Source organism: Scyliorhinus torazame, chromosome 3 (genome assembly GCF_047496885.1).
Source record: "Scyliorhinus torazame isolate Kashiwa2021f chromosome 3, sScyTor2.1, whole genome shotgun sequence".
NCBI lineage: Eukaryota > Metazoa > Chordata > Chondrichthyes > Carcharhiniformes > Scyliorhinidae > Scyliorhinus > Scyliorhinus torazame.
Window position 1 is genome coordinate 188673858 of NC_092709.1, and position 18369 is coordinate 188692226.

At 49.8% G+C, this 18369-nt stretch overlaps 1 protein-coding gene across 5 annotated transcripts in view; it reads left to right on the plus strand.

Annotated features, from left to right (window-relative positions):
* The window catches only part of LOC140408853 (putative methyltransferase NSUN7), a 300900-nt gene that overhangs the window by 30105 nt on the left and 252426 nt on the right, over positions 1-18369 (plus strand). For all 5 annotated transcript variants that reach the window (XM_072496639.1, XM_072496644.1, XM_072496642.1 and 2 more), the window contains exon 3: positions 13098-13156. In XM_072496639.1, the coding sequence (XP_072352740.1) occupies positions 13098-13156 (59 nt within the window). The remainder of the gene's footprint in view (positions 1-13097; positions 13157-18369) is intronic.

An 18369-nucleotide genomic window follows, 5' to 3' on the forward strand; every position in this document is an offset into this window, starting at 1 on the left:
TCATATGTTTTGGTCCTGTCCAAAGCTAGGGGAGTACTGGAAGGAGGTGTTTAGGGTAATTTCCAAGGTGGTGCGTGTGAAACTGGACCCGGGTCCCCAGGAGGCCATATTCGGGGTGTCGGACCAGCCAGGGTTGGAAACGGGAGCGGAGGCAGATATCATAGCCTTCGCCTCGTTGATCGCCCGAAGGTGGATTCTGCTGGGACGGAGAGCAGCCTCTCCACCCAGTGCCCTGGCATGGCGGGGGGACCTGTTGGAATACTTGACCCTTGAGAAGGTTAAGTTCGAACTGAGGGGAAGCTCGGAGGGGTTCTACGAGTCATGGGCACTATTTATTATGCACTTTCAAGAACTGGATAACATCGAACATTAGTTGGGGGGGGTGGGTGGGGGGTAGGGGGGCTGTGTAGATTAAGGGTGCCTACGGGTAATCTCTGATTCCTTTTTGTCCTTTGTTTATGTCAACATGCGGGCTGATGTTTGGGGGTTGGTGGGCGGATGGGATCGTTGTTGTTATGGGGATTGACATATCTTGCTGATTATTGTTTATTGTTGATGGGTGTAAATGTGGGAGAAAATGTGAAAAAACAGAAATGGGTGTTTATTAGTGATGTCAGAGTGTGTATAGAGCTGGGTTATCTGTCAGCTTTTTACTTTCGTTTTTGGCTGTTTGCTGCAGGGTATATTTTAATCTCGTTTTCAGTGTTGGAGCTGAAACCAGACAGAGCAGGTGTACTGTTGATCTCTCTGCCATGAAAAGACTATCTCTTGATCATTTGGTGAATTCAGAATTATAAATGTTTTCAGTAGTGAATGTAAACCTGATGTGCTTCTGTTAAAAGGTGTTTCTTCTGTCTTCTGGATGTTTGGGAAGTTATTAAGGAGTACTTAGTGTTGTATTCTTTGGGGGTTGTATTTAATTGATGGTTCATTGTATGTTTCAAAAAGTTTAACTTGAGTTCATAGAATAAACATTGTTTTGCTTTAAAAATTACTTTTCCATTTCTACTCTACCACACCTGTAGAGTGGGCTGCGTGCTCCCCATACCACAATCTATTAAAAGTTGTGGGTCAGGTGAACTCTTTGGGGTTCTCTAAACCTGGCCCATAACAATTCCTGATTCCTTTCTGTTATTTGTTTATGTTAACATGCGGGCAGTTTTTTGAGGGTTGGTGGGAGGATCGGATTGTTGTTGATATGGGGATAGACATATTTGTTACTGTTTATTGTTTATTGTTGTGGGTGCAAATTTGGATGATAAATGTGAAAAAGGAGGAAAATAAAAATATTTAAAAAGCACTCAGGAAGCTGGGCACTACCCAGGACAAAGCAGCCCGCTTAACTAGCAGCCCTTACACAAACAGTCATTCCCTTTAGCACCAGTACACCGTGTGTCCCAGTTACAAGATTCACTGCTGGAACCACCAAGATTCCTTAAATAGCATCTTCCAAATCCACAATCTCTAACATCTAGGGCAGGTATTGTCAAACCAGGGGCGTGTAAATCCGTGCGCAACAGCCGCAGCAGTTGGCTTTTAATAACACTGGCTGCAAGCGGCCTTCAAAATGGCCGCAAACATATGAAAAAAATGCGGCCGCACTGCGCATCATTGCTGCGTCTGCGCGAAACTATGCACAGCGCGCCAGTGATCGGGCACGCATGCGCAGTGCGGCCGCTTTTTTTTTTAAACGGTCGCAGCTATTTTTTTTCCAAGTTCGGGGGGGGGTTTATTCATTTTATTTTATTCATTTTATAAATTTTTTTTTTTTTACAAGTTCGGGGGGTGTTTATTCATTTTATTTTATTCATTTTATTTTTACTTTTTTCATTCACTTTACTCATTTAATTTTTATTATTTTTTTACAAGTTTGGGGGGGTTTTATTTGACACAATTTTAAGGGGAAGAAATGCAGAACTTTGGACAGATGGAGACTCCATACTTTCTGACAATGGAAGGCTTCACCTTCATCCAACAGGTTCCATTGGCGGATCGTGTACGAGGGCCAAAGGAACCCAAAACCATTTCCTCCATTTTTGTCAGCAGCAAACGAGGTAAGGAAAAATGGTGGGTCTCGCAGGTCAGCTGGCGTAGGCCGCGAAGGTCGGCTGGCGTGGGTCGCAAAGGTGGACCGGCATGGCCCGTGAAGGCCGGCCGGCGTGGGTTGCGAAGGTTCACCGGCGTGGGTCGTGAAGGTCGGCCAGCGTGGGTAGCAAAGGTCGGCCAACCTGGGTCGTGTAGGTTGGCCATGTTGGGTCCCGAAGGTTGGCCGGTTGGTAAAAATGGGTCCCCGGAAACAATTTTGAAAAACACTGATCTAGGGCAGCAGATACAGGGAACACCACTACCTGGAAGTTCCCGTCCAAGCCACACACCATCCTGACGTGGAACTATATCTCCATTCCTTCACTGTCACTCAGTCAAAATCCTGAAACTCCCTCCCTAACAGCACTGTGGGTGTACCTACATCACATGGACTGCAGTGGTTCAAGCCAGTTGCTGACCACCATCTTCTTAAAGGCAATTAGGGATGGACAATAAATTCTGGCCTAGCCAGCAAAGCCCACATCCCATGAATGAATGAAAAAGAATATGCAAATCCTCCTGATGGAGTAATGGCATCTGTGTGTTTGGCGACATGAATGGTGTGGAATGTATGCTCACCTTGCCTTGCAGCATCATTGTCACGTAACTTTCAGGCTACCCAGTGTTGGATTTGTGGGGTACCCCAAAGCTGTGCTCGCGAATCCCTCCGAGGTTCCCAGGTAAGGTTTGTACGGCATTTGCCCTGATGTGCTAACTTCCTCTGGACAATTGATGTACACTGGGAATAACCCGAAAATGTGACTCACAAACACTGCACGGTTCCTCCAGGGTTACCAATAGTTACCCAGAAATAGTTAGAAGAATAAAAATCTCTTCTAACTTCTTGGCAACTATTGTTAATACCCCCCACCCCAAGGTATACCTCATCCACCTGACTACCAAAGATTCTCCCACTCCAACCCCCCCCCCCCACCCCCCCCAATCACCCGAGCTCCTATATTCAACCTCATTTCCCCACTACCACCTCTTCCGAGCTTTGAAATTTGCTGGCCCTGCAAACCCGACCTGTGAAAAAGTGCCCTGGAACTTCTGATTTTAAGTCTGAAGTGACGAGAGGTGAAAACGGGAGTTGTGGTGGGTGACCCCAGAAAGAATTCTGAGGCTGCTGGGGGTTGAGGCTGGATGGGTGGAAAACCTGCGTCCGTGCTCTGGCACCTTTTAAAATATATTAGAAAATGAATAAAACAAAAAGAATTCTCCAGCCCTCAACCTCACTGTGCACCCCCCCCCCCCCCCACACACACACACACACTCCCAATGTAAACCCATACCACTTCATGTACTCCTTGGCCTCTAATATTCTGCATGACAGCCTATGTTCTTCCACCAACCCCCAGAGCCCTTCATAGTCTCTATGCCAACCTATTCCCCCAATGCACCACCCTTTGTCCTTACACTTACCATGCTAACTCACCCAATACCCACCGTGGGAAGACGTCAGGACCCATGCTGAAATTAAATCAAATTCTAAGTGCCCATTAATAAAATCACTATTTACAATTAAAAAAACACTAATTGATAAAAACCTATTCACTACAATTAAATTCCTTCAACCAACAGCTCAATCCCTTCTAACAACCATTTGTATTCAGAGTGCCCCTTAAAAGACTTAAAAACATTTGGAACTGTCAATCACACTGAAATGACAGGCACCCCATTGTAATGATAATAGATGGTGAAATCAATCATGCAGCACCAATCTTGTAATGATACCCCTCAGGCTCATGTCAACAAACCGAGTGAAATTTCAAGTACTGTTTTCTTTTCATCACTGTAGACAGTTTTCCTAATATTTAAAGGGGAGGACATTTAAAATGCCTTGGGGGGGGCGGGGAAATGGAGGTGAGTTCTTACAGGGACACTAGTGTGGGTGCCTTAGTAATTACCCCGCTTCCGTTCTCTCCTGTAAGATTTTCTTTGAATCCGGTGGTGGCGTCCCCCTGAGGATTTGGAAGCAATTCAGACAAATTTTAAATTCTGCTCCATGTCGTTGCTGGCAACCATCACATCATTGCATGTGGTAATCATATCTTTGGCCGGCGCGTTTAGACTTTACCATTTAGCTCATGGGAGGGGAAGGATCTAGAAAGGTTTGTGGACTTGTTCGTTGAGGGACAGTTTGTCAGGTTTGACGAACTGCAGGTAAAGTTTCAGCTCTTGGGACTAACAAGCTCCGTTATTTCCAGATTCTGGACTTTTGCGGAAGACTTTTCCTTCATTTCCCTTGTCACTTACATTCTCCTTGTTGAAGAGGGTTTTATCTTTGGCTGGGTCTGACGGTGGTAGTATTTTGGGTGTCTATGGCAAAATCTTATCAGCAGAGTCCGCCTCATTGGACGAGGTGAAGATAAAGTGGGAAGGTGAATTGAGTCCTATTTTGGATGAGGTGTGGAGTGAGGCTCTTCACAAGGTGTACTCCATGTCCTCCTGTGCTTGACCTCATCTGATCCAGTTCAAGGTTGTGTATGGGGCTCATCTGACCAAAGCGAGGATGAGTGGATTCTTTCCGGGGGGTGGATGACAATTGTGAGCGCTGTTCGCGGGGGCTTGCTAATCATACTCATATTCTCTGGTCATGTCCCAAGTTGTTAAGCTATTGGGTCACCTTTAACGCCATGTCAGAGATTCTTAACGACAAACTGGAGCCTTGTCCATCGTTGGCCATTTTCGGAGTCTTGGACTTGCTGGTGCTGCAGATGGGGGTGAAGGCAGATGTCCCTGCCTTCGCATCATTGATCGCCCGGAGGGGAGTTCAGCATCGGCCTGCTTGGGTGGTCTCATGGAATTTTTACATTTGGAGAAGGTCAAGTACACCATTTGGGGCTCGGTAGATGTGTTTTACCTCAGATGGCAGCCATTCATTTCCTTTTCAAAGAGTTAGTCACCGTCAGTTGTTAAGATTTTTTTTAGTTTATCGTTCGGTGTTGGGTGTTGTATTTTGTCATTTGTAGTATCCATTTTGTATTATATTGTTATAAATGAAAATGTTTTCAATAAAAATATATATTTAAAATTGGCAAAGGAAGTTGTGCAAGACATGCTGTTTTGGCGAAAGGTTGCTCCATACAAATTGGCATAGCCAATTTTATTAAGACATGGACTGACCAGTATGTGATATGCTTCCTTTTTAATATTTTTAGCTGCAGCTAAGTAATGCTGAAAGATGGTGCAGAATTCTTTTCTGCCTGTGAAACATGAGCCAGACTTTTACGTTGCTCGGAAGCACACGCTTCTCACCCGGGAGCGGATGAAATCACACTGGGCGATGTCAAGCACATGATCCGATGTCCTGATGTCATTGTGCACTTGTGTGATATTTCAGTCGGTGGGCGATCACGAGAGTTGGAAGGGTACCCACTGACAATTAACTGAGCCCATTCAATGGCCAGTTGAAAACTATTTTACGTGGCCCGTCTACTTTTATGGTTGGCAGGTGGAGCGATTGGTCAGGCGCCCGTTACTTTTTAGCTTCAACCTTGATCGAGTGCGTGATGAAATCTCAGGGCTAAAATAAAATTAATAAAGGTGTCTTGGAACTGTGGTTTGTGCTTGAGTATGATGCCTAGACATAATTTGCTGTATTTTTGCAGCCACACTCCCCGCTAGCGTTGAGCAGTTCTTAGCCAGCATGAAAACTTGCTCTTGGACTAATCGTGGCTGGAAGCGCATTTCATGCCCACTGAGTCCAAACGCCCAACGGGTGCAAAATTTAGGCCATGAAAAAAGTCACATCTAACACCAAAATGAAAGCACTGATTAAGCAAGGGCAAACATATGGGGCCTAATGAGAGATGGGTTAAGAACGTAAAATCCGGCAGCACGGTGGCGCAGTGGGTTAGCCCTGCTGCCCCACGGCGCCGAGGTCCAGGTTCGATCCCGGCTCTGGGTCACTGTCCATGTGGAGTTTGCAAATTCTCCCCGTGTTTGCGTGGGTTTCGCCCCCACAACCCAAAGATGTGCAGGCTAGGTGGATTGGCCACGCTAAATTGTCCCTTAATTGGAAAAAATGAATTGGGTACTCTAAATCTATTTTAAAAAAAGAACGTAAAATCCATTAGACATCTTTCTCACTAAATCCATATCTTATTGCAAGTAAGTGTTGCCTTTTCACAAGTGTTTTGTTGATGTTCTCATGAAGCCAGCTAGCATTCATGAACACCAAAATTATGTGCCTGAATTGAGAATATACCATTTTAACAGTAAGACATTTTTATGTTTGTAGCATGCAGTAGAAATTTTTAGTACGGTGGTTTGTATTGTAAGTAGAACCAATTTGAAGAAAATTACACCAATAATTTGCTGAGTGTTCAAGTCAGTAAAGATTCATTGTATGAAATGTGACTGTACTGTTGGAGACTTGAATCTGGATTCCTTTTTTCATTTTCTTTCTTTTCCCCACCTTTCACCTGAAATGTAGAAAGTGATGAATCATACTTGGGTTTCACACTGGCTTCTTCTAGGTAATAACATTTTTCTTGACGATCTCACAATAGAAGCAGATAAGGAAAGCATGTGTCCTTTGTTATCTACCTTGGTCTTTGCAGCAGACCTCTGCAATCAAGTGTTCCTGATATAAGTCTTAAATTTGCCTTTTAGTAATTTAAATAGATGTCTGCTTGTCCTATTAATCTGACCTAGTGGACATGATTTAATGGAAAAAAGTTTCTAAGTATCATTTGTGGTGGGTTTTGGTGGAAGTTTCCCGCCGGCTCTGCCGGTGCGTTCTCCACCATTATCTAACAACATTTTGGAAAGGTGCCCTGATTTCTAATTGAGCTTGTGGGTCCCCCACACCCTCCACCATGGGCAGTATCACCCCCCCCCCCCCCCACACACATGAGAATTACCCCCCCACCCCCCACCAAGTGAGGACAACCTGCTACGGCGTCCCTGGGGGACCCCCCCCTCTTCGGGCTCCCTCATACCCCTTTATAAGGCCTCTCTTCCTGGACCACCAGCCACCACCCCCAACCTCCCAGAGGCCCCTTCTCACCTTCCCTGCAATCCCCATCCTTCACACACCCCTCCACCGTGGGCATGGACCCATCGGGCCCTAACTCTTGGCAGTGTCGCCCTGGAACCCGGACACCTGTGCACTGGCACCCTGGCAGTGCTCCCGCTGGCTTGGCAGTGTCACCCGGGCACCTTTGCAGTGCCAGGGTGGCAGTACCAAGGTGCCCGTGTTCCAGGGGGAGGGCCAGGGGCCACTCTGTACTATCCCTGGCCACCTAGGGGACTCCAATGCCATTCCACCTGTCCTATGTTTGTATGGACCAGTACTGAACTGCGCCCGGCTGCGGCCTCGCAGGGGAGGCTGGCAGACCCTGGGAGGCTGGTAGATAATGGGTAAGTAGGCCGTAAGTAGGTTTAAGGATTACTTGCGTGAGTGCAGCTTGGATCTGCCCACAATGGACGTGTTCCTGATCCTGACGCTCTGCGGGACTTGGGTTCAGTAAATTAGATGCATTTTCATCATGTCTGACCTACATTGTTCTAAGAGTCTAAAAATATCTTATGGCACTCTTTGGAAGAAATTAATAATTTGGTTGGCTTTCATTTAGACAGTGATGTGGATTAAGCATGAGTAGATATTTCACATGTGCCGTTATTTTAAAACTCAGTTTGTGACGTATCAGGGAAGAGCCCTGTCAAAATGATTTCTCGACCCTCTTGATATAAGTTAGCAAATCTGTTGGATATTTTCCCTCCCTCCCTGCTGCTACTCCATTTGTGAAGGTTTTCTCAGCCACATCATATATGTTGCCAGTTTGCTTTGAATGTTTCCGAGTGCACCACTTTGGACCCGGGGAGAGTGACATTGGGGAGGGTTTCTTAGCAGTATTCATAAGCCAAAGTACAACATTGTATTAACTGTATATGTGAAATATTTGCCAATACTGAACTGTTTCGCAGCCAAGGCTTGCAGCTGAACTTGTATGGGCTCTACTATTAAGGTAAACTGCTCGATTTTACTTGCGTCTGTCAGCACACCTTGCCAAATGCCATTGAGCAAGTGGGTCTTTTGTTTCCTAAGCCCACAGAAATGGGACTTTCAAAAGGGAATTCCACCATTATCTGAAAAGGAAAACTTTGCAAGTCTATGAGTCAATGGCAGGGGAATAAAAATAGATGAATTGCTCCTTCAAAGAGCAGCATAGAGATGACAGGCCATATGGCCTAATCCTTTGCTGCAATCATTCAATGATTCTATGAAAAAATGTTACTTACCTTTCAGAACTTTGCTGTCTCTTCACTGGGCACCCGTTCCCCTATACTGGTCACACCTTTTCCAAGGAAATCTTTTTGAGGGTTTTGAAAACCCACATGAGGTACCCTCAATAATGATGCTTAGAGATTAAACTGTAAAGAAGGCTTTATTAGACTAATAACTATGCTACAGCTATGGACGAGAGCTGACTGCTATACAGACCATGAGGCAGGCCTTTATGTATGGCTCCCAGATGGGCGGAGCCAGAGGCGGAGTCCCCAGGGTTCCAAGCCCGGTCTTAAAGGGGACATCATCTTACATGATGATAAGGCAGTAACCGTTCATCACATTCACCCCTTGTTTAAAAAGGAGTCCGGCGGGGGTGAAGTGCCATCATAGGTCCAACCGTCTCGGCGGCCGGATCGTCCTCCTCAATCTCCTCAATTCGGGCGGTGGTGCTGCGGGCACGGACGTCCCGGTTGAGGGCACATCCGGGAGCACAGCGGTCGGAGCTTCGGTTCGGGTCGGGGCAGAGGAACTAGGCAGGGCAGGGGTTAGCGGAGCCGGTGCCGGCGGGGTGTGCAAAGGGGGGGCGCACGGTAGGAGCTCACCAACGGGTGGTTGGGCCGGAAGGGGGTGTGTTGTAGGGGGCGACGGGTCCTGCAAGGGAGCGGCGCGGGAAGGGGCGTTGGGGCGTCTGTGGTGGAGGATCCAGCGGGCGCCAGATCCCGGAGGGAAACCGTATCTTGCCTGCCGTCGGAGTACTCCACGTAGGCGTAACTGGGGTTGGTGTGGAGCAGTCGGACCTTTTCAACTAGGGGGTCCGTTTTATGGCTCCTCGCGTGCCTCCGGAGAAGAACAGGTCCCGGAGCCATCAGCCAAGGTGGAAGCGAGACCCCGGAGGTAGACTTCCTGGGGAAGAGAAACAATCGGTCGTGAGGGGTCTCATTCGTGGCCATGCAGAGGAGTGACCTAATGGAGTGTAGGGCATCGGGTAGGACCGCCTGCCAGTGGGTGGTTGGGAGATTTCTCGACCGCAGGGCCAGAAGGACAGCCTTCCACACGGTCGCGTTCTCCCTCTCCACCTGCCCGTTTCCCCGTGGGTTATAGCTGGTCGTTCTGCTCGAGGCGATGCCTTTGCTGAGCAGATACTGACGCAGTTCATCGCTCATGAACGATGTACCCCGGTCGCTGTGGATATAAGCAGGGAAACCGAACAGGGTGAAGATGCTGTGCAGTGCCTTAATCACCGTGGCTGAGGTCATGTCGGTGCAGGGAATGGCGAATGGGAAACGGGAGAACTCATCGATCACGGTGAGGAAATAGGCATAACGGTTGGTGGACGGGAGGGGCCCCTTGAAGTCCACGCTCAGTCGCTCAAAGGGGCCCGAGGCCTTCACGAGCCGAACCTTGTCTGGCCGATAGAAGTGCGGTTTGCACTCCGCACAGACCTGGCAGGCCCTGACCTCCTTGGTTGAGTAAGGTAGGTTGCGGGACTTGATGAAATGGACGAGCCGGGTAACCTCCGGGTGGCAGAGGTAATTGTGGATGGCTTGCAGGCGGTCCTCCTGCGCGTTGGCGCATGTGCCGCGGGACAGGGCATCTGGGGGCTCGTTGAGCTCCCCTGGACGATACTTGATATCGTACGAGTAGGTGGAGAGTTCGATCCTCCACCTCAAAATTTTATCGTTTTTTATTTTGCCCCGTTGCGTGTTATCGAACATATAGGCGACCGACCGTTGGTCGGTGACGAGGGTAAACCTCCTACCGGTGAGGTAGTGTCTCCAGCACCGCACAGCCTCCACAATGGCTTGTGCCTCCTTTTCGACTGCAGAGTGTCGAATCTCGGAGGCGGTGAGGGTTCGGGAGAAGAACGCTACTGGTCTGCCTCCTTGATTGAGGGTAGCAGCCAGGGCGATGACTGATGCATCGCTCTCGACCTGGAAAGGGATGGTTTCGTCCACCGCGTGCATGGCGGCCTTGATGATGTCGGCCTTGATGCGGTTGAAGGCCAATTGAGCCTCAGCCGAGAGGGGAAAAGTGGTGGTCTTTAGGAGTGGGCTTTGTCCGCATACTTGGGGACCCACTGGGCGTAATAGGAGAAAAGCCCCAAGCACCGTTTGAGGGCCTTGAGGCTGCGGGGGAGAGGGAGTTCCTTAAGGGGGCGCATGCGGTCGGGGTCGGGACCTAGGACCCCGTCTTCCACGACATGGCCGAGGATGGCCAGCCGGGTGGTGTGGAAAACGCATTTGCCCTCGTTATAGGTCAGGTTAAGGGCTCGGGCGGTCTGGAGAAACTTTTTGAGGTTAGCGTCATGGTCCTGCTGATCATGGCCGCAGATGGTGACTTTGTCCAAGTACGGGTATGTAGCCCGCAAACCGTACTGGTCCACCATTTGGTCCATCGCCCTTTGAAAGACGGAGACCCCATTTGTGACACCAAAGGGGACCCTGAGGAAGTGGAAGAGCCGGCCGGCTGCTTCAAAGGCAGTATAGGGGCAGTCTTTTGGTCGGATGGGGAGCTGGTGGTAGGCAGATTTGAGGCCGACCGTGGAAAAGACTCGGTATTGGGCGATCCGATTTACCATTTCCGCGATGCGAGGAAGGGGGTACGCATCAAGCTGCGTGAATCGGTTTATGGTCTGGCTATAATCCACGACCATCCGTTTCTTCTCCCCGGACCGGACTACCACCACTTGCGCTCTCCAAGGGCTGTTGCTAGCCTCGTTGACCCCCTCTCCCAGTAAACGCTGGACCTCTGACTTGATAAAAGCCATATCTTGGGCACTGTAGCGCTGGCTCCTGGTGGCGACGGGCTTACAGTCGGGAGTGAGGTTAGCGAATAGCGAGAGGGATGCGACTTTCAGTGTCGCAAGGCAGCACACCATGAGGGGGGGCAAGGGTCCGCTGAACTTCAGTGTCAGGCTTCGGTGGCTGCCCTGGAAATCCAGTCCGAGCAGCAGGGGGGCACAGAGGGGAGGGAGGATATAAAATTTGAAACGGGTGTATTTGGCACCCTGGATCGAGAGATCCGCAATACAGTACCCCGTGATTTGTACTGAGTGGGACCCAGATGCGAGGGCTATGGTTTGGGATGCGGGATGGGTGCGTAGGGAGCAACGCCTTACCGTTTCAGGGTGGATAAAGCTCTCCGTGCTCCCGGAGCCGAAGAGGCATGCAGTGTCGTGCCCGTTGACCTGGACCTGCATCATGGAGTTCTGCAGGTGTTTTGGCCGAGTTTGATCGAGGGTGATCGCACCCAGTCGCGGGTAGTCGGAGTCGTCAGCTGAGTCGGACTCGTAAAATGGCTGTCGGTCGCACGTGTCGGGTCGAGAAGATGGCCGCCGACCAGATGGCCGCTCCCATGATTCGCACGAGGCTGATGACGCGTCAGAAGAGGGCGTGTCGGGTCAGTGCGCAGCAGCATTGCGAGGCCTGCGGGTCTGAGAGCCTGATTTTCGGGCCGGCTGTTCTTTGTTTTTCTGGCCCCTGGGTCTGGCCAGGCAGACCCTCGCAAAGTGCCCTTTCTTCCCGCAGTTGCTGCAGATCGCGGAGCGGGCTGGGCAGCGTGGGCGTGGGTGCTGGCCCTGCCTGCAGAAGTAGCAAGGTGTGCCCCCATGGTGAGCGGGTCGCCGCGTGGCGCAGGCCTGTAATACAGGTGAGTCTGAGGAAGTCCGGGGGGGGCTGGCAGAGTCCGCGGGGTACGTACCCAAGTTTTGTCGGGCCACCTCCAGCGAGGAGGCGAGCGTTAGCGTCTCCTAGAGGTCTTTTGCCCCGTTTTCGAGCAGCCGCTGCCGGATGTAGGTCGAGCGGATTCCGGACACGAAAGCATCCCTGATGTGCAGGTTCATATGGACTTCCCCTGTCACATCCTGATGGTCACAAGCGCGGTGAGTTTCTCAACAAACTCGTCGAGCGATTCCCCCGAGCGCTGCCAGCAGGTAGAGAGCAGATGCCGGGCGTGCACCTCATTGACGGGTTTGACAAACCGCTTGCGGAGCAACTTAATCGCTTCCTCAAAAGTCGTCGCCTTTTCGAGCGTGGCGGAGATTCTGTGACTCACCCGGGCGTGGAGTAGACACAGCTTGCGTGGCCCCAGGATGGGAGTCTCTGAGGAGCCCAGGTAGGCCTCGAAGCACCGCAGCCAGTATTTAAAAATTTCCTTTGCCTCCGGCGTTCGTGCTTCCAGATTGAGCTTCTCTGGTTTTAGGCCTGCGTCCATCCTGAATCTAGTTTAGTCTAATAAATTGAGGTACCCTCAATAATGACGCTTAGAGATTAAACTGTAAAGAAGGCTTTATTAGACTAATAACTATGCTACAGCTATGGACGAGAGCTGACTGCTATACAGACCATGAGGCAGGCCTTTATGTATGGCTCCCAGATGGGCGGAGCCAGAGGCGGAGTCCCCAGGGTTCCAAGCCCGGTCTTAAAGGGGACATCACCTTACATGATGATAAGGCAGTAACCGTTCATCACACCACACCAGCAATCAAAAATAGTATGTGGGAGGATATACAGTTTTCCTTTGGTCCTACAATGGAGATGCCAACCTTTGTAGAAGTGCATGTATGCTTTGCACCAAAGGCCTGCATGAAAAGGCCGCACAAAAGTGGTGTGGGGTTTGAGGGGGGGGGGGGGCAAAGGAAAATTGTTCTATCAAAAACCACAAATGGAAAAATGAGATTTGTTTTCAATATTGTGATGAGCTATTTTGGATTGGGTAAACGTTATGCAGTCATAGCAACATGATTTTATTTGTCATTTTCCCCCCCTTTTAACAGACCAAGATGTCTTAGAAGAAATATTGATTAACAGCTGTTTTTACCCAACTCAACAAATTGTAAGTACGCACTTTTCAAACTGAAGCATTTCTTGCAAGACAAATATACCCGCCATCATTGTATTGTGTATTGTGGTGTTTACAATCCAAACAAGATCAATAGTATTTACTGCAGTTTTGAAATAGCTATGTCTCTTCTGGTGACTTGGTTGGTTGCTACACCTTTGAGCTGTACACACTAGATCCTGGGTGGAATTTGCAACCTGTCATTAGTGGTGTAAAAGCTTTGTTGCTACAGTTATCCTGCAGCCTGTGCAGGAATGTGTGTATCTAGGCATTGGGTTTTAGTTCAGTTTTGATGGTATGTTATTCAGCTGTTGAGATAATAGCCCTTGTTCAGATTCACGAATGAAGAATCGCTCTTTGGATTAGATATTGGAGAAATACTTGAACCCATGGAATCATACCTTAGCAAAGAAACATTGTTGTTAGTTTAAAAGGGGAAAGAGTTGCTGAGAAATGTTATTTTCTCCTAGAGAAAGAGTAATTTTTGCTTCTTGAGTTTATTTCCAACTGTGTTTACCAGGCTTGTCCAATCTTTTGCATGGGGGTGACATTTTCATTTTTTTCCTCACTCAAGGGGCCAATGAGAAATGTTAGAAAGAGGTTGGGCGCGATCTTTCTTTAGAAAGATGTTGGCTGTGTTACACTCGAAAGGTGGTGCGGCTGGTAGATCTGAGATCAATATTTGCAAATCTGCGTATTAGAGTGAGACAGCTAGTCTCACTCCAGTATGCACTCTACCGAGGCCTTGAGATCTAACCTGTTCCCTTCAGCGACCTCAGGAGAGCGCCTTTCAGTTGTGGGGACCAGACGGAATGGCACTTGGGGAGGAAGGGGGAGGGTGTTCCTGGGAAGAGGAGGAGGGAGGGGGGGATTCACAGTGGGGGGGCGTCGGAGGCCCCTAGGTGGTTGCACTCTGGGCAGGGTGCCAGCCGGGCACTGCCAAAGTACCAGGCTGGCATTTTTCCCTTGGTGGGATTGGACTCTGGGGACCCTGTGCATGTGCGGTGCGGGGCTGCCCGAGGACCTCCTTATAAGTGATTTGGGGCTTTGGGGGTAGGGTTTGTGGGTTGAGTCGGGTGTGCAACCAGAGGGGGTGGGGGGAGGATGGGGAACAGGGCATCCCATCTGCCTCGGCCGCATCTAATAGTCTTAAAGATCTTCTCTGGTTGGCATCTCTGAATCTTGCGGCTGGTTTTCTCGGAGGTGTGGCTGTGAGCTGAGTGTGGTTGGCTGTGCAGGAGTGGTTTAAGTACTACCCTCCCTTGTTAGTGGGGGACTGGCGAGTGCGGTCGCAGTGAATCAGCAGGTGGAGCATTTGCGCTTGAAGCCCGTTGGGCCTTGTTAAGTGGATCAATTAATGTTTTACAGCAGTGACAGCCTTGCCGGGCTGAGTGTCGGGAAGCTCGCGGCAGTTCCCACTCGCTACCACACTTGAAAACGTTTCCATTAAATCGTGCCCACACTCTCACACTCTCTCACTCACGCTCTCACTCACTCTCACTATCTTGCACTCTTTTACGTGCTCCCTCTCGCATGCTCTCTCTCGCACTCGCAGGCTCTCTCTTGGCTCTTTCTTTTTGTCTCTCTCTCTCACGCGCTCTCTCGCAAACGCATTCTCTCACTCGCAGTCCCTTGCACACGCTCCCTCGCAAGTGCCCGCTATCTCACACACCCTCTGACGCACGCCCTCTTTCGCATGCACTCGGTCGCATGCCCTCGGTCGCATGCCCTCGGTCGCGCGCGCCCCCCTCCCTCGCACGCCCCCTCCCTTGCCGCCCCCTCCCTCGCGCGCGCCCCCCCTCCCTCGCGCGCGCCCCCCTCCCTCGCGCGCCCCCTCCCTCGCGCGCGCCCCCTCCCTCGCGCGCGCCCCCTCCCTCGCGCGCGCCCCCTCCCTCGCACGAGCCCCCCTCCCTCGCGCGAGCCCCCCTCCCGCGCGCGAGCCCACTTCCCGTGCGCGCGCGGGCCCCCTTCCCTCGCGCGCGCGGGCACCCTTCCCTCGCGCGCGCGGGCGCCCTTCCCTCGTGCGAGCCCCCTTACCATGCGCGTGCGTGCCCCCTTCCCTCGTGCGCGCGCCCCCCTTCCCTCGTACGCTCATGCCGACCTCCCTCACGTGCGCGCCCCCTTCCCTCGCGTGCGCGCCCCCTTCCCTCGCGCGTGCGCCCCCTTCCCTCGCGCGCGTGCGCTCCCCCTACCCTCGCGCGAGCCCCCTTCCCCACGCACACCTGCCCCCTTCCCTCGTGCGAGCTCCCTTCCCATGCGCACGCGCGCCCCCCTTCCCTCGCGCGCTCCCCCTTCCCGCGCGCCCCCTTCCCTCGCGCGCGCGCCCCCTTCCCTCGCGCGCGCACTCCCCTACCCTCATGCGCGCGCTCCCCCTACCCTCGCGCGAGCCCCCTTCCCTCGCACGAGTCCCCTTCCCCCGCGCGTGCCCTTCTCTAGCGCGGGCCCCCTTCCCTCGCGCGCGCGCCCCCTTCCCTCGCGCGCGTGCTCCCTCCCTCGTGCGCCCCCTCCCCCTCCCGTGAAATCCTCTTGAACCGGTGCATAATATTAAAGTTTTACTTGTAGTACTTCTTATTCTTAATAGGAGTGTGTTGCTTTAGCTTAACAGCAACCTGAAAAACCTCAATTTTTTGAGAAATCTGCACATCTATCAGTCTTAATAAGCCCAGCAAGCAGATGGTTTTTGCAGGTCCTTCTATTTGATGGTATCAGGTTGGAAAAAAGATCTAATTAACCTTGGCCTTTGCAACAATATATTTTCTCAATTCCGATGCCATACATCGTGGACTCTGAAATGGAGAAAATTGTCTTTTTTGGTATGTTCTGATTTACTTAGCTAGAGCACTTCTCCCTGAAGGCTGACCGGTGAGATGGGCCACTAAAATCAGTGCATTGTATATATTTCTACATTATTGATGATACTGACTATCGAGGGGGGAAGGCTTCTTGCAGAACCCGATTTCTCTTCTGACAGTTTGCTCAATACCATTTCTCTTTGTTTGTTGCAGCAGAGATTGAGTCTAATTACCAAGGCAAGGATGTAGCTGAAAAGTGCTCGTTAGTTTAAAAAATGAGTAAGAAATATTGTAGCGTTTTCTTTCCTTTCCTAGTGTCTCAAAATTAAACTTTTTTCAATTTTCTTTCTTTGTTACAATTTTGTTGCTGTTTCACTTTTAGGCAATCACTCTAAGGCATGATGAGAAAAAGAACATCACTTAGTTTCTCATTGATACAGTTGGGAAATGGAGTTGATGATGAGCATGCTTCCCTACTGCGCTGCTATTGTGATAAGAGAAACACACGTAAATTCTGGTATTTTCCATTCCTTGAGGAAGTTAACTGGTTCAACAGAAATCCTAGCTTTTGCCATTTTGCAACATTAGTTTTAACATTTTTGACTTGTGACACTATAATAAAATCATCCAAGTCATTCCACGGGAGGGAGAGGAGTTGAATGTAAGCAAGATAGGAATGAACAAATATTAGGAGAAGCAGCCAAAGGTGTGATTTGAAGAGTTTGGGTTGGAGGCACTTTTGAAGAAGAAAAGTTGAATGCATGCAATAAGAATTCCAGAGTGAATGGGCAAAGTGACCAAAGGTTCCATCACTAATGGAATGGTAGGAAGGCTGGAGGCCCAATATAGAATCATAAAATCACTACAGTGCAGAAGGAGGCCATTCAGCCCATTGAGTCTGCATCGACCCTCTGAACGAACAACCTGCCTAGGCCCTCACCCCCACCTTATCCCAGTAACCCAGTAACCCCACCTAACCTTTTGCACAGTAAGGAGCAATTTAGCATGGCCAATTCACCTAACCTGAACATCTTCGGACTGTGGGAGGAAACCGGAGCACCCGGAGGAAACCCACACAGGCACGGGGAGAATGTGCAAACTCCACAGTCACCCAAGGCTGGAATTGAACCCGGGTCCCTGGCATATTAGTCAAAAAGAGTGTGGTGTGCAGGTTGGGATATAGGACTGCAGACATTGCAGAATTTAGAGTGCTGTTAAATTGTGTGTAGAATTATACATAGGAATTTGGATTTAGAAATCCATGCATGTGGGGAGAGAAGCCAATGGTGGTCAGTAAATGGAGTTGGTTGTTGAGCAGTATTTAAGAAGACAGTACTGCACAAGTTATAAAATGATGCTCAGGTTACTGTTGAGAGTGCCACCGAAGTCAGCTTGAATTTGACAAATTAATGTGGTTTAAAGTGTGTGGCTGTAGGACGTTGGTGTTATTATGGTGAAAATAAGTGTTTTTAATGACCAGCGCTGGGACAAATATTTTTATGTGTTCACCCATGCTTTGGGTGAGGGTTTGAAATAATTCAGCAAGGGTTTGGGTAGTATTAAAAAATAGAAACAAGGGGCTGGATTCTCCACCGGCGGGATGCTCCGCTTTGCCGGCAGTCCGGGGGTTTCCCAACGGCGTTGGGTTGTCCCACATTGGGAAACCCCATTGACTGGCCGGCGTAATGGAGCATCCTGCTGGCAGAGTGGAACAGAAATGTGGCGCGGCGGGGCAGGGAACCCAGCACAAGGTCTACAGAGGACTGGGGAAAGTTAATTAGAGTTAGAAATAATGGGATCATAGAAAGTTAGATTTAAAGTGCATATGTATAAATGCATAAAGTGGCTAATAGGCTAGTGAGCTGCAAAGCAAGTAGCCATGTGGCAATATGAAGTGTCCTGATTGACTAACTTAGTTGAGTTCTTTGATGGAGTGACAGAGCGAGTGGATGTGGGTAGGTGCAATTGATGCTTATAAATTACAAGACTAGTCGAGAAAAAGGCCATTTAGCCCATTCAGTTTGCACTGGTTTTTTGAAGAACAATCAAGTTAGCCCCACTCCCCTGTTCTTTCTCCTTTGGTCCTCTGCTTACTACAAGATTTCCACAACTACTGATTTTCTTAGCTGCACCCTCACCTTCATGTTTGATGCATGGGCCCCATTAAACACACACTCACTCTGGTTGTTGCTGTTGGTACAGTCCTCATCTCTGCTCTCTTAAGCCCAAGGAATGCAGACTTGAATGGATATGGAGGACATCAACTGGCTTAGCCGTTCAACAGCAAATCTTGCTGGACCACATGTTGCACTGTTGGGTCCCACTGCAATCTTCCAGAACTGTTCATTATTCTCGGATCATTATGAAATGCAGAGATAACCACTGGCTATGTTTCTTTCCGGCAAACCACCTTCT